The sequence below is a fragment of the Chaetodon auriga genome, chromosome 14, assembly GCF_051107435.1.
Source record: "Chaetodon auriga isolate fChaAug3 chromosome 14, fChaAug3.hap1, whole genome shotgun sequence".
Classification (NCBI taxonomy): Eukaryota; Metazoa; Chordata; class Actinopteri; order Chaetodontiformes; family Chaetodontidae; genus Chaetodon; species Chaetodon auriga.
The window spans coordinates 19,345,905-19,360,060 of NC_135087.1; the positions used below are offsets into that span (position 1 = coordinate 19,345,905).

The following is a 14,156-nucleotide window of genomic DNA, read 5'->3' on the forward strand; positions in this document are numbered from 1 at the left end:
CGTCGGTATTTAGTGAACGTTCTTGTGTAGAAAGAGATAAACCGCAGCGGACTGCAGCCTGTCTTTCCGCGAGAACCCGGTCTATGAGCGCGTATTTCTATGCGCGCCAACCCGCACCTTTCGTCGAGGTCAAACTGGCATCCAGACGGTCCCAGGAAGCAGTCGAGAGAGGGGCTCCAGTCGACGTTTGTTGTTGTTGTGACTGGCGTTGAACCCACTCCCTGTCTGACAGTCTGGTCAACGGACCAGCGAGTGTCTTCTCGGTGTAGGTCGAAGTGTCTCCACCGGCGGATGAATGGCAATGACGGCAGCGAGAGCGGTGGCAGCGGGGGGCCCGGCGTCTTTGTCCCGGTTTCGGGGCGCGCTGGTCGCGGCTGTGTTGGGAGACTGTGTCGGCGGAGAGTTTGAAGGAGCGGAGGAGGTGCCCATGGAGAGTGTGTTGCAGCACCTGAACAGCCTGGACGACGAGACCAAAGGGAATGGTGAGTGAGAGGGTGTGAATGAAACATTACAGAGTGGCTCTTTGACTTCGCTAACCTTCACCATACTGTCATACACGCCGAGCTGTGCTGCAGAAGAGCACCTGAAATCAGCTGCAAAGTAGGCTAGTACTGCTCCAGGCTGCCATTACTCAGATCCCCGATATGAAACAGGGCCAATAAATGGATTGTTGCAGCTACACTGGTCGTTACCAACACTTGCTTTTAAAGACAGACAGTGCAGAAATACATGTGATGTGACGCAGGGTGTTTTTGTCCATCGTGCAGTGTTCATATTTGGGCCCTCTCGTGTGTGTTAGGTATCCTGGAGTACAGTGACGACACGGCTATGGCACGTTGTGTGGTCCAGTCTCTGCTCACCCGTGCTGGCTTTGATGAGCAGGACATGGCTCGCAGGTACATGGATGCACACTGCTGATGGCTTCTATGCACAGTTTGACTGTATTATGGTGCTCGTGAAATAGACCGAATGTAGCATTTACACACACACACACACACACACACACACATATACACAAACTGAACCAATGATGTCTCACCTCTCTAGGTTTGCTAAGGAGTACAGTGCATCCCCAGGCCGTGGTTATGGTGCTGGAGTGATCCAGGTGTTGAAGAAGCTGTCCTCCCCTCAGCTCAGTGATGTGTACCAGCCAGCCAGGGACCAGTTCAATGGTCGAGGCTCCTTTGGGAACGGGGGGGCCATGAGAGCGGCCCCCTTCGCTCTGGCTTTCCCTGATCTGGCTGATGTTAGAAGGGTGAGCAGTGGGCATCCTTTGGGCAAAACCCACACCCATGGTATCATACATGTTGAAGCTGTGTGCATTTTATGAATTGCCATGTGTAAAATTTCAGTAATTCTGTAACATGTTTAGCTGAAATGTACTATTTGTACTTTTTTTTTTTCCCCTCTCTCCAGTTTGCCCGTCTGGGGGCCATGCTGACCCACTCCTGCTCTCTGGGTTATAATGGGGCTGTGCTGCAGGCATTAGCTGTGCACCTCTCCCTGCAGGGGGCACTAGACCTGCCTCAGCAGTTCGTCAGCAGGCTAATCACAGAGATGGAGGAAGTGGAGGGCAATGAGGTGACACGCAATGATGCCAGAATGTGAGTGCCAGATGAATAAAGGCGGCTGTAGCACTAGTCATGTCTGTCTGAGGAGGTGAGAAATGTGATCTGACGTTTGGGGTTCATTGTCAGGAAATAATGAAGGATTTATAAATATGTAATGTCCAATTTAAGCTTTATTGTCTTTAGTTTTTTTTTTGTTGTCAGTCGTCTTTTAACATGTTGTTTCTGTCCAGCTTAAAAGAGGCAGAGAAGCCGTTCTGTGAGCGCCTCCACAGAGTGAGAGACCTGATGGACAGGAGTAAGGTCAGCATAGAGGAGGTCATTTCTGAACTGGGTCAGTATCAGTAGTTTGAGCTCTGACTTTGTTAGATTTATTCTTAAGGGTTTGGAGGACTGTGTTTATGTAACATTTTTGCATTGCGAGCAGCTCATATTCTAATCTGACTTCTTTCCTTATCACTCAACTTCCTGTCTTTCCTTCCAGGTAATGGCATTGCAGCACTCCACTCAGTCCCCACTGCCATCTTCTGTGTCCTCCACTGCCTGCAACCACGGGAATGCCTTCCAGAGAACTATGGCGGCCTGGAGAGGACAATAGCGTACAGCCTGGCCCTGGGAGGGGACACGGACACCATAGCCTGCATGGCAGGGGCTATTGCTGGGGCCCACTATGGCATCGAGGCTATCCCTCAGTCGTGGATAAAGTGCTGTGAGGGGGCGGAGGACGCAGACATGAACGCAGAGCGACTTCACATGCTGTACCACCAGTCATCACAAGGAGGAGGGACTGGGGAGCAGAGCTGTGGAGACGCAGCTGAAAGCCAGTCAAACGCTTCTAACGGCACAGAGAAGAAAACTGGAGCTGAATGACTCTTCAACTGGAGTTTGACAGAAGGACTCTTGAGCACACACCACACACACACACACACACACACACACACACACACACAAATTACACATGTTAAAAAAAAAAAAAAAAACTTTTGTTTTCAGACTGTTTTGGTTAATTAGGAACCTGTGATTAAGCGCAAGTTACTTCAATATTATCATTATTGCAACATTATTTTACCTGTCAGAATGGCTCCTTTTCTTTGGATCAGCACATATTGAGAACCCGGCGCTTATTTTTTTTGTAAAGGGCAAATTTACTTTAAAAAAAAAAAATAAGAAAAGAAGGTGTTTGTTAGGCCACAGAATAAAGAAGCTAAACAAACACAAAGTGTCACCACATAGACAAGATTGACAGTCATACAGATCATCAGTCTGTGTATGCATACATCATACACTTGCAAACACACACCACACACACTTCTCCCTTCCTTCCTCTTTCCTGTCTTGTGTTGAACAATCTTTTGTCATGTGAAAGTTGCACTATAAATTGGCCATGTCTTGTTTTATCCTTTTGGTGGATAACATTTTATTTAATAAACTTTTTTTTTTTTTTTAAATTCACTCATAATCTGTATGAGTTTTTATTTTGAATTTGAAACCCAAGAAGCAAATTTGTTTCGGGGGAAATTTACTTTAAAAAAAAAAAAAATAAGAAAAGAAGCTGTTTGTTAGGCCACAGAATAATGAAGCTTAACAAACACTGAATTCCACTGAACTCTTAACTAACAGACTGCTAGTATTAGAAAACAAGACGTTTCCCGTCATGCTAGTCGCTCTGTGAAGCTGTAGTCAGTGTTGCAATGAGCTACATGCAACATGCTAATAATTGATTGTTTAGCAGGTGTAATGTTTACAGGGTTCACCATCTTAGTTTTCGTGTGTGAGCATGCTAACATTTGCTAATTAGAATTAAGCACAGTTGAGGTTGTTGGAACTGATGTTGGTGCTGTAGATAAGAAGCAAATTCATCACCAAAATAATTGCAATTCATTGTGAGAGAGACATAAACGTTGCCAGAAAATTTCCTGGCAATCCATCTACAAATCGCTGAGAGATTAACTTCGTGTTCCGTTAATACAGTTTTCCAAAGCCACAGTTCTTGATGCATCATTTTACTAAAATCACACGTCGCAAACAGTTCTGTGAAACAGTAACACATATTTACGCCTCCACAGTTTTAGAGAGGTTAAACAAGGTACAGACAGAAAAAAAAAGCTTACAGCAGCATTTAGCTTTTTCAGTCCCTGTCGATGATACAGCAACTCTTCTTCCTCACCCACCACCTCTTATCATTCAAGAGCATGTCATTAAATTGGAAAATAGTTTTTCTTGGAAAATTTCTTAAAACTAATGAACATTTATAACAAGACAAAATAAAATCCACAACAGGAATCGTCAGATCTTTAACTGCATACTCTATTTGGACACTCACTGGATTTACTTCTGAATTATATTTATATCCATGTGCTCTGCAAATTCAGTAAGAATATCAGGAAATAAAGCAGTACTAAATGCACTTGCGCAAAAGAACAATACATATCAGATTGCCTGAATTAAACATCCAACTTAGTAAATCTTAAGCACCTTTTTACAGGCACATCATGGTTACCTGCATAATGTTCTATCTGTATGTGAACAGTACTAGAAAGAAATGGCAGGTGACACTAATTGATTGTAAACTGCAATACGTCATGAGTATCCTTGCTAAAATAGGTGTAGTTATAAAAGCACAAGCAATTACACCTTAGAAACTCCCAGATCACAGGTTTTTGTCTGCTGGGGCGACCTCTAGGAACAGCTGCAGGAACACTGTTAACTTGGTCAGCAGTCCTGTGCAGAGCTTGTAATGGATGAGGGGTATGTAGAGTATAGCTCCACTTAAGATAAATACACTCACATAGAGGTATTCAATCTGAGGTTTGTCTATGATGGGTGCCAGCACAAGGAATATTGCCACAATTATGACCAGTATGGGGAGTATAATGGGGACCTGTGGAGAGAGGAAGAGATGTGTTCAAGCGAAAAAAAAAAAAAAAAAAGACAAATGTGTGTTATGATGATGGTGTTTTGAGTGAAAAGTGTGTGTGACACTGACCCTGTATGGCCTGGGGAGCTCCGGCTTCTTGATCTTGAGGTAGAGAAGTCCACACAGGGTGATGCCGTAGAAAAACCAGGCAGTAAAACTGACAAGAGCGATGAAGAGGAATGTCAGACAAATACAAAATGGTTGCACATCCTATATCAAAGTAATAAAGAAGGAATATCAGTATTAAATACATGCAAAGCAGACATGGCTTTCACCTGAAGAAATTGACAATACTCTGGAAGTCTCCAGGGATCAGCACCACCAGAGAGACGAAAGCGGTGAAGATCAGGGCTGGAGCTGGAGTCAGTCTGTGCACATGAGCCATGGCCAGAATATCTGGCTACAAAATGAAACAAGTATGGGTGAAACTCTGTGACAACATTTTATACTGAACAATCCAACACATGTTGATAAGCTAAAGAGATTCTCACCAACTGGCCTTCCCTGGCAGCAACAAAGCACACGCGGCCACCACTGAAGAACGTCCCGTTCAGTGAACCAAAAGCAGACAATGCTGCAGCCACAGACATGATCCAGCCCCAGTTCCCTAACACCTTATTCCTGTGGATCAAGGTTGAAGTTCTCAGAAAAGCTGCAACAGCATCATTTCCAGCTTTCAAAAGTCACCTGCTATAGGTAGGAAGTATATCAAGGGGTTTGGGTACATTATCCTGATTTTTCTTTACTGTTCCTGATTCCTAAGATCTGACCTCATTATCTGACTTTTAACAGTGTTCATGTCAAGTGTATGCTTCAGAATTTAAAATAAATGCATGGTAAGCTCTCTGGGTGTGCTTCTCCTCCTGTCTGATGACTGAGCTAATTAAAAGGTCTTATCAGATCAAAAGGGAACTCCATCGATTCTGCACTTCAAAGTCTGTTCACAGGTCTTGGGGAATGCTTCTGCATGTGTGACAGAAGGTGAATGAAGCTTTTTGTGGCTCCAGATGGAGCTGCGTGAAGCCAAATAATTTCCTGCCATCATCAGTTGGGGCGGAAGACCGAACATTTGAAAATGAACAAAATTTGGGGCTGTGGAGTTACAGAGAAGAGGGCTTAACAGACCTACTGTCTACACCTGTCTACATGAATCTGTGACACAATCTACATCAGGCGCTGTCTTACCCCCAGGTTACTGCTACTGCGCTGGAGGACATGAGCTCTCTCGGTGTCAACACTGTCAGGTAGCTCACATTCACCATCATATATAAGGCAGTCACCATAGAAATGGCTATGACAATCGCCCTGGGAAGATTCACCTGGAGGAAAAAAGGCAACATCATTCTTATATTCTGGTCAATATGTTAACATCTGGAGCTACTATGCTTACAGAGTGAAACATGCACTGAAATTGACACTGTCTCTATGCTTTCCCCAGCAAAATCTTTATAATTTCAAGCCCACATTTTGCACAAATGTTTCCCACTGAAGCTGGAAAGCACCTGTGCATCGACTCTTCACACAGTACGTGCAACTTAACAAAGTGGTTGGACTGACTAACACAATGCTTACTTCAGTACACCAATGATTTATTCAAAGAGCAAAACATCTTCCAAGCTCAAAATGAAATATTCAAGATGAAGTGAAGATTTTCTACACATTCATTTACTGGAGTTTACTAGAGTTACTGGAGTTGCGCTACCTGTGTAAAAAAGCACTACCCTTCAAACCCCTTAACAACAAAATCTAAAAGTAAAAGAATATTTCACAGTGTAGGAGATTAAGTTCACAAAGCAACAACAAAAATGACTGAAATGTTGCAGTCTTCTCCACAATGCTTCGAGCATTCAGCCGGAGCTGTTGAACCTCTTCGACCTGTTTGCACAGCAAGTGTTATCTTGCAAAAGGTTTAACCTTTGACAGTAACTTGACACATCTCTTTTGAAGGCTAAAATTCCCACTACAAAGTTCATATTGTCATCACACACTACTAAACAGAAGTACACAAGTGCATAAGTTAAAAGCATTCGTATCTCTGTGGGGAAAGATCTTGGCAATGAAATCTGTTCTTGGAATGCTATTTCTTCAACTCTTGACAAGTGGATCAAATTTACTGACCCACAAACGTCAACAGTCATTGTTTCGCAACACGCACTGAATTTCCACAAGAAATACAACCAAGATTTTAGTGAATAAACAAATCAGTGACAGTTTAACTTGTAACTACATAGAAAAGCCAGCTGTGCCTGAAAATCACCTGCTTTTTTCACCAAAAAACATTCTGTGATTTGCTGATTGATGCTATGTTTTCACTTTTTACATTCACTGCACACACACATTATAACAGTACTGGCAGGCACACACCTTTGTCACAGCTAGATAACAGCACAATTACAGCAAAAACCACACCTTGAGTGTCTTTGTGCAACTTAGCACCGACACATATGACAGTTTGATTACTGGTCTATACAGAAGTTTTTTAGCATCTTAACTCAAGCTGTGAACAGGTATACAGTCAATACATTGGTGAAAGGGCTTTGAAATATCAATTAATCAATCAATCAGACTTTAGCACCTTTCATACATAGCAATGAAACACAAAAAAACACAAACATTCCCACCCTGACCCCCAACACATCCATTCCCCACAACTGGATCCATGTGCAAACATTAAATGACTATTTTTAAAACATGAAACACGATCATAGCTTTTCAGGAATCTGCAATGAAATAAACATTAAAAGCCCTGCAAAATCCTGAACAAGGCATCATCTCTCCGGTGACTAGAGAGACTGGTTGAATACAAAATAAATTACAGAATAGTACATAATATAAATACATTTTCACCTCGGGTCTTTTTAGCTCCTCTGTAGCATAGTTCAAGTTGGACCAGCCAGCATAAGACCAGAGTCCTTGATAAAAAGCCATTCCTAGAGTGCTCAAAGAGTACTGAGTGCCTTTAAATGCATTGTCAACTTTCAAATTTTCCACAATGACACTGCTGTTCTGTGTAAGCTCCACTATCCCTCCAATTATAATTAATGTCAACGCCAGCACCTTGGCCACCAAGAAAACCACTTGGATTCTGACGGCAATCCTGACATTCAAGATGTTGACTATGGCAACAACCAACATAATCACAACTGCAGCACACTTCACTATCAGCTGAGGAGGTTGGCAGTCCGTGTAAAACAGTGCTGTCACATACTCTGCGATGCTAATTGCCATTGCAGCCATGCTGAACGGCTTCACAACCAGGATGAAAGTGAACGCTGCAAAGAAAGCAGGACATGAGCCATAGATCCTCAGAATGTAGATGAAGTCACCACCAGATTCAGGAATAATTGTCCCAAGCTCGGTGTAGGACAGCGCCGCGAACATAACTACAACTCCTGAGAGAGCCCAGATCAGCAGACTTGCTCCAGGGCTTCCCACGTAGGCCAGAACAAACTGCGGGGACATGAATATGCCAGATCCGATCATAGTTCCTGAAACAAGTGCTACACCACCAATCAACCCAATGTCCTGCTTCATTTTCACGGCTTGAGGTTCTTTGTTCGCCATGGCCATATACAGCAGGTTAGAATGAGCGAGATGAAGATACAGCCTTACAGAGGACACACACAGATAAAGAAGAAGGCACACGCTTGCAGATTGCACTTCTACGCATATCAGATTGTTTGGCAAAACAGTAACTGGACTCAAGGCAGTGACAGCTGTACCAATGTAGGTTGCTGGAATTTGATATGAACTCCACTGCAGTCATAAATCTTTATAGAGTAAATCCAGTTCTTGATTCTAAGATCACATTTGAACTTATCATGTAATCCTTTTGCATACCTGGATATTCTAATTCTGGTGTCTCTATTCTGTTCTTCAAAACACTAACCGCTCATTGTGCAATTTTTGTATGTTTTAAAACAGTGAGAACAACTTGACATAAGATGCATCATGTTCTCGTTTTGGTCAATGAGTCACTGATCTTCCAATACAGTCAATAAACAATTAACTAAAAGTAAAACGTGTGACCTTGATTGTAGGCTGACAGTCTAGATTGGACAGTTGATTGCATGAGAATATAATCTCATAGATTAGATCTGAAAAGCATAATTGTGTTTTTGAAATTTATGAATAGTAAACAGTAAAACTCTTACTTCTGGATGTTTCAGCTCCTCAGTTACATAATTCAAAGTGTTCCAACCATCATAGGACCACAAGCCCTGATAGAAAGCAATGCCGATTGAGCTGACACCAACATTTGTTCCCTCAAAGGAGTTTTCAAAGTTCTCAGTGTGTCCCTGGAAAAGCATCACAACACCTCCCAGTACGATCACTGCCAGTGCCAGCATTTTGACCACCATGGAAACCACCTGGATGGCAGTGGTCAAGCGGACGCTCAGACAGTTGATGCTAGCCAGCACCATTATAGCTACTGCAGCCACCAACTTCACCACCAGTTGTGGAGGGGTGCAGCCATAAAAGGGGGCCACAACATATTCAGCAAAATTCAGAGCAAGTCCTGTGGCACTGGCAGGTCTCACAATGACGATATAGCTGTAGACAAACGTGAAGGCCACTACTTTTCCTGCCGTCCGCAGAATGTAGATGAACTCTCCTCCAGACTCTGGTATTACTGTGCCAATTTCAGCATAGCAGAGTCCCGCCAGCATGGAGATCAACCCGCTGCAAGCCCATACAACAAAGCTGGCCCCGGGGCTGCCGATGGCATACAGCACAAACTGAGGGGAAATGAAAATCCCAGATCCAATAATGGTGCCAGCAATGAATGACACAGCTCCTACTATACCCACTTCCCTCTTCAGATTGAGTCCCTGTTTGTTGGTCTTCATTGTTAGAGAGCTGCTGCTTCCTTAAAGGCATTCACAGTTTGTTCTGGACAGGCACACTAAGGTGTAGTGTTAGTGTTTGTCTTGGACTTTGCTCATTACCTACATGTCCCTTAAACAATCACACATTCACTTTTTACAGCAAAGATTGTTTTACATTTATGGGTTTGTGTTGAAATCACCCGAACTAAAACTAAACTGAAATAATACTTCTTGGTTAGAAAAATTAATTTACATTAACAAAAAAAAATAAAAATAAAATAAAAAAAAAATTCATTCATTCATTTTTTTTGTCATTTTGCCATTGAATGAAGCCCTTTCATACTATAAGTTCACAGAACATATATACAAATAATTGAAACAGAAGCACAATTTGTTAATATATTTTGTATGTACAGTGCTAAACAAATTTATTAGACCACCACCCAAAGTAAGGTTTATGCCACAGCTGCCCTAAATTAACAGCATTGGTAATTATTTAATAATTTTTTATGTTTCTGTAATGGTTAATACGCCAAAATGTAGAAGCTCTTTAACCAAAATGATATTTTTGATGCTAAAATGTAATTGTTATTGTTATCCATTAATTTTCAAATTTAATGATTTACAAAAAAATGAAAAAATAGTAAATCACATTATTATTTCTTGATTAATATGTCAAATTATAGTTACTTACTTGTATTCCTGAACAGAAAAATTAGTTTTAGTGGTTGAATGTTATGCTTGATTAATTTCTGACTTCTCAGAGAAGCCCAGTGAGCCGGCTCAAATTTTGGTATAAAAAAAGGTGAAATCAGTTTGAAATTCCTCATTCCCAGAGCTCACTGAAAATGAAAGAGTCCGCATTAAAGCACTTCATGATGCTGGATGGTCTCTGAGACAAATAGGGAAAGACATAAAGTGTCCTCACAGTATGGTCAAGTATGCTTTGGAGTCAATTGCCGAAACTGGTACTTACAAAATACACCAAGGAAGAGGCAAGAAACGAAAGTTAACTGAGGCAGATGTCAGACGCCTCAAGGTTTTAAGTACTAGAGACAGAAGGAAGACCACCGCTGATCTTCAGGCAGAGATGAATGCTTCTAGATCAGAATCTGAGAAAGTCCAGAATGACCATAAGCAGACAACTGACGGAACAAGGCTTAAAGGGAAGAATAGCTGCTAAGAAGCCATTATTGAGGCCTGCAAACATCCACAAATGCCTCAGATTTGCCAGGGAGCACAAACACTGGACTGTTGATGACTGGAAGAAGGTACTATGGACAGATGAGTCCAAGTTTGAACTCTTCAGTCAGCATCGTCGTGTTTATGTCCGCAGAAAAGCTGGAGAACGTTGATGCCAGATGCATTGCACCCACAGTGAAACACAGTGGAGATTCCATTATGGTATGGGGTTCCATTTGTGGAAATGGCATGGGCAAATCAGTGAAAATCGACGGCATCATGAACAAGACCGTCTACCACAACATCTTAGTGCATCATGGAATCCCTTCTGGACTGAGTCTGATTGGGCATGGGTTCATATACCAACAAGACAATGACCCCAAGCATACTTCAAAGCTGTGCAGAGACTATTTGACCAAGAAAAAGGAATCTGGAGTACTGGAACTGATGGACTGGCCAAGTCAAAGTCTGGATTTAAATCCTATTGAACAAATTTGGGATTTAGTAGATTCAAAGATTGATCGCACAAAAGTTCCATCTAAAGCAAGTCTGTGGGAACAGCTAGAAACTATTTGAAACTCAATAACAAAAGAGACTGTTGAAAAGTACAAATAAAAACAATGCCAGCAAGAATGCAAGCTGTTATCAAGGCCAAAGGAGGCCATACAAAATATTAAGTTTTTTGGTTATTATGTGTGGAAAAAGGACTATTTAGTCATATCAGTTTATTTGCCAAATAAATAACAATAACATTTTTAGTTTTAAACAAGATTTTGAAAGATTTCTAACATATTTATGTTTTCTCGACATGTTTTTATGACAGGTGGTCTAATGCAGCTATATACCCAACAACTTTTCAGCAGAACATCATGATATTAACTGAATAATTAGGGTTCTATTCCAAGTATAACAATTGCCACAATTACGTATATAATGCCATTTTGGAATGGCATAATGGAGAAAAGTGTGGTCCATGCCTTCCCTCTTCAGATTGAGTCCCTGTTTGTCACTCTTCATTATTTGACCACGACTGTCTCATCAAAGGCATCTACAGTGGATGCTATGTATATCCTCTGCAATTGGTGACAGATTAACAGCTTACTGCCAGGTGCCTGCAATGACCGTGTCACACTGAGCTAACGTGTGTGACTTTGTTCATCACTCCCAGCAGTATTCTCTTATTCAGCAGTCACACTTTCAATATTTAAGAAAAAGATTGGGATATTTGTGAGTTTTTGTGATTACAAAGTCAAGTCATAACTGCCTGTTGCTCAAGAGTAGAAATCATGCAGTATTGATGACCTGCTGAAGAACAGAATTGTTATGATCCTGTAGACCTGTCTGTTCCTGGTGTTTTCTTTTTCCCTTCTCCCAGTGTTACGTGTTGTCTGTCTGTTTTCCCCTCTCTGTTTAGCTGGCCGTGTCTCTACACCAGGCCAGCTCCACCTCTTCAGGTGTATACCTGATCCGCATGACCATGATTAAGGCATAGGGTAAAAGGGGAGAGCTCCCTCCTACCTGTTGTTGGACTGTCCTGAATCCCTGGTGCTGTCTTCGTTCTATCAGTGTGAGTACTGCGTTTGCTATCTCCTCTCCTTGGGAGTTGTGCTAATGTTTAGTTTGTTTGGACTGCCACTTAATGTGTACTCTGTGTTCCAGTTTTCTATCTGCCACGTCAATGTGTGCCCAATTTGTCAGCGCTCCCTTTCTTTAATTCCACTCACCTTTTGAGTGTGCTTTATTTTGTTCGTTTCTTGTTTAAAATAAATCATTTCTGTTTATTAATTCCCTCTCTGGTCTGCATCGTTGGGTCCTGAGAAATCATTCAGGCGTTCTGCCTAACAAGAATATGGACCTGCAGATCTTATTTGAAAGTGTCAACACATGATCATCAGTACTAAAAATACCTTTCATGCTCAGCAGACTGAGTCAAACAACCTTTTGCTGAGATTTTCCCAAATTTGCTTTGAGCTATTGACTGTCCTCAAATAACCATCTTTTGAAGCCATTCGAATAATCTTTTGGGTTTGATGGTGGTATATGTTTTCTCCATCCATCACTCCAGTTGTACAAAGATCAAATGGAATGTAGCAATGGCCCTGGCACTTTCCATTCCTACAGAGACCCCCTCAAGAAACCCCAAAGGACACAGATGTAAGACATCTCCAAATCCACAAAACACATGGAGACTGAATGGGTAAATTTCTACAACCTCTCCACTACAGTTGCAAGAAAACGAGCTGGTCCGCCAGTCTGTGAACAGGACAGAATCAGCATTTGTCCTCCAGAGAAGAAGACCTTACGATAACATTTCTTGTGCAGACTGAGCACTGTTATACCACAGTAACTGAATCACACCCTTCAGTCTTGTTTTGTAAAAAAAATGGGAACCTAAAAACCCCCATCTGTAACACAATGGTATAGAGAAATCTTCAGAGACTACCGAACTAGATGGGTGGTGACGACAGACAGGTAATGGTTGGTATCCTCTGAAAATGGCCGACTTGCTGTTGATGACATCACATTCCTATTCCCTACTCACTCTATGGGTTCATATTAAGTTTCTGGTTTGAATTTCTTTGGAGGATTGAGGACATATCAACTAAGAGACTTGCAACGTAGCCCTCAAAATCCAATAGGGACTGCTCGAGACAATTGAGACCTGACTGGTTACTATCCAGGTGCCTGACAAGCAATACAATTTCAGCTGATATCAGTAATACTCCATTAACTGATCATAAAGCAATTTATATCTCAATAATCTTGTCCATAAGTCACACCCCAGGTTTCCCCTCTTAATTACAAAAACGTCAGACAACAAGCCAATGAAATGATCAAAACGTTTCAGAACAAAGCAGAAACTCAGACAGCTTATAGGAGGAATCTGTAGCTCTTAGAATATGAGTTGGGAAAGTTTGGCAATCTAGCCAAGGGATCTGACACTGCTGTGAGTGGTTTGTGCTTTTCAGCAGAACATCATGATATTAACAGAATAATTAGGGTTTTATTCCAAATAAGATATTACCACAATTACGTAGATAATGCCATTCCGGAAGGGCAAAATGGAGAAAAGTTTGGTCCATGCCACTCAAGTATTTCCTGAGTAATAAAGCGAGACAAGTTAGGTTTACATTAATTCACAGGTTCAACCCAGCAAAGTCTTTCCTGAAGAGATCTACACTGATCATTGACTCTGACTGCTCATTTTATAAAAGCTCAGATGAAAATGTGTCACATTTTGGTCTAACTTTGCAGAGTTCATCCAGACACATTTCATGCAGATATCTCATGACAGATTTTTCTTTTTGTTTTAAGGACATTTTCTTTGGTATGTTTGATTTTAATACAGAAAATGAAGGAATATGTTTTATTACTATTTTTACTTGCTAAATACCACATCCACAAATGCAACTGCAATGGTTCTAAACCATTCTATCCTGTTTTTAAGAATGAACTCAATGAATATGTGGATGCCTGAAAATATTGAAAGAACTTTATAGCTATTAGCACTGTGCTATATGCAACCTTTGTGACCTGGCAAGACTGACAGTGATGCATCTTTGACTGAAGTTGGTGCTGTGAGTTAAACTTTTGGATGAAGACTCTTGTTGCCCTTGGTTATTTGCCTCCCTCTTTTCCTGTATCCCCAGGCCTTGTGTT

The 14,156-nt window shown here is 41.5% G+C and overlaps 2 protein-coding genes and 1 pseudogene across 2 annotated transcripts; 1 reads left to right on the forward strand and 2 right to left on the reverse strand.

Annotated features, from left to right (window-relative positions):
- The first annotated feature begins 7 nt into the window (after window positions 1–7).
- adprs (ADP-ribosylserine hydrolase) lies at window positions 8–3,551 on the forward strand. The gene is made up of 6 exons (XM_076748040.1): window positions 8–482; window positions 800–896; window positions 1,048–1,255; window positions 1,417–1,604; window positions 1,802–1,902; window positions 2,053–3,551. Exons 1-6 carry the CDS (start codon window positions 296–298, stop codon window positions 2,436–2,438), a joined length of 1,167 nt encoding a protein of 388 aa, XP_076604155.1. The 5' UTR covers window positions 8–295; the 3' UTR covers window positions 2,439–3,551.
- An 8-nt stretch (window positions 3,552–3,559) lies between these two features.
- On the reverse strand, window positions 3,560–9,844 carry LOC143331311 (b(0,+)-type amino acid transporter 1). Its single transcript, XM_076748042.1, has 6 exons — window positions 8,640–9,844; window positions 5,671–5,804; window positions 4,977–5,106; window positions 4,761–4,885; window positions 4,555–4,642; window positions 3,560–4,449 (listed from the first exon to the last, which is right to left on the reverse strand). Exons 1-6 carry the CDS (start codon window positions 9,333–9,335, stop codon window positions 4,219–4,221), a joined length of 1,404 nt encoding a protein of 467 aa, XP_076604157.1. The 5' UTR covers window positions 9,336–9,844; the 3' UTR covers window positions 3,560–4,218.
- LOC143331312 (b(0,+)-type amino acid transporter 1 pseudogene) lies at window positions 7,125–8,440 on the reverse strand (annotated as a pseudogene).
- Window positions 9,845–14,156: the final 4,312 nt, after the last annotated feature.

What these genes read in the sequence shown, in the direction of transcription:
- adprs (XM_076748040.1), top strand. Translation starts at nt 296, where the DNA reads ATGGCAATGACGGCAGCGAGAGCGGTGGCAGCGGGGGGCCCGGCGTCT. An exon ending in GAGCAGGACATGGCTCGCAG is followed by an intron (nt 897 to 1,047) that starts GTACATGGATGC and finishes TCACCTCTCTAG; the next exon opens with GTTTGCTAAGGAGTACAGTG. An exon ending in GGAGGTCATTTCTGAACTGG is followed by an intron (nt 1,903 to 2,052) that starts GTCAGTATCAGT and finishes CTTTCCTTCCAG; the next exon opens with GTAATGGCATTGCAGCACTC.
- LOC143331311 (XM_076748042.1), bottom strand. Translation starts at nt 9,335, where the DNA reads ATGAAGACCAACAAACAGGGACTCAATCTGAAGAGGGAAGTGGGTATA. An exon ending in CTGCCAGGGAAGGCCAGTTG is followed by an intron (nt 4,886 to 4,976) that starts GTGAGAATCTCT and finishes TTCATTTTGTAG; the next exon opens with CCAGATATTCTGGCCATGGC. An exon ending in AGCTCCCCAGGCCATACAGG is followed by an intron (nt 4,450 to 4,554) that starts GTCAGTGTCACA and finishes CTCTCTCCACAG; the next exon opens with GTCCCCATTATACTCCCCAT.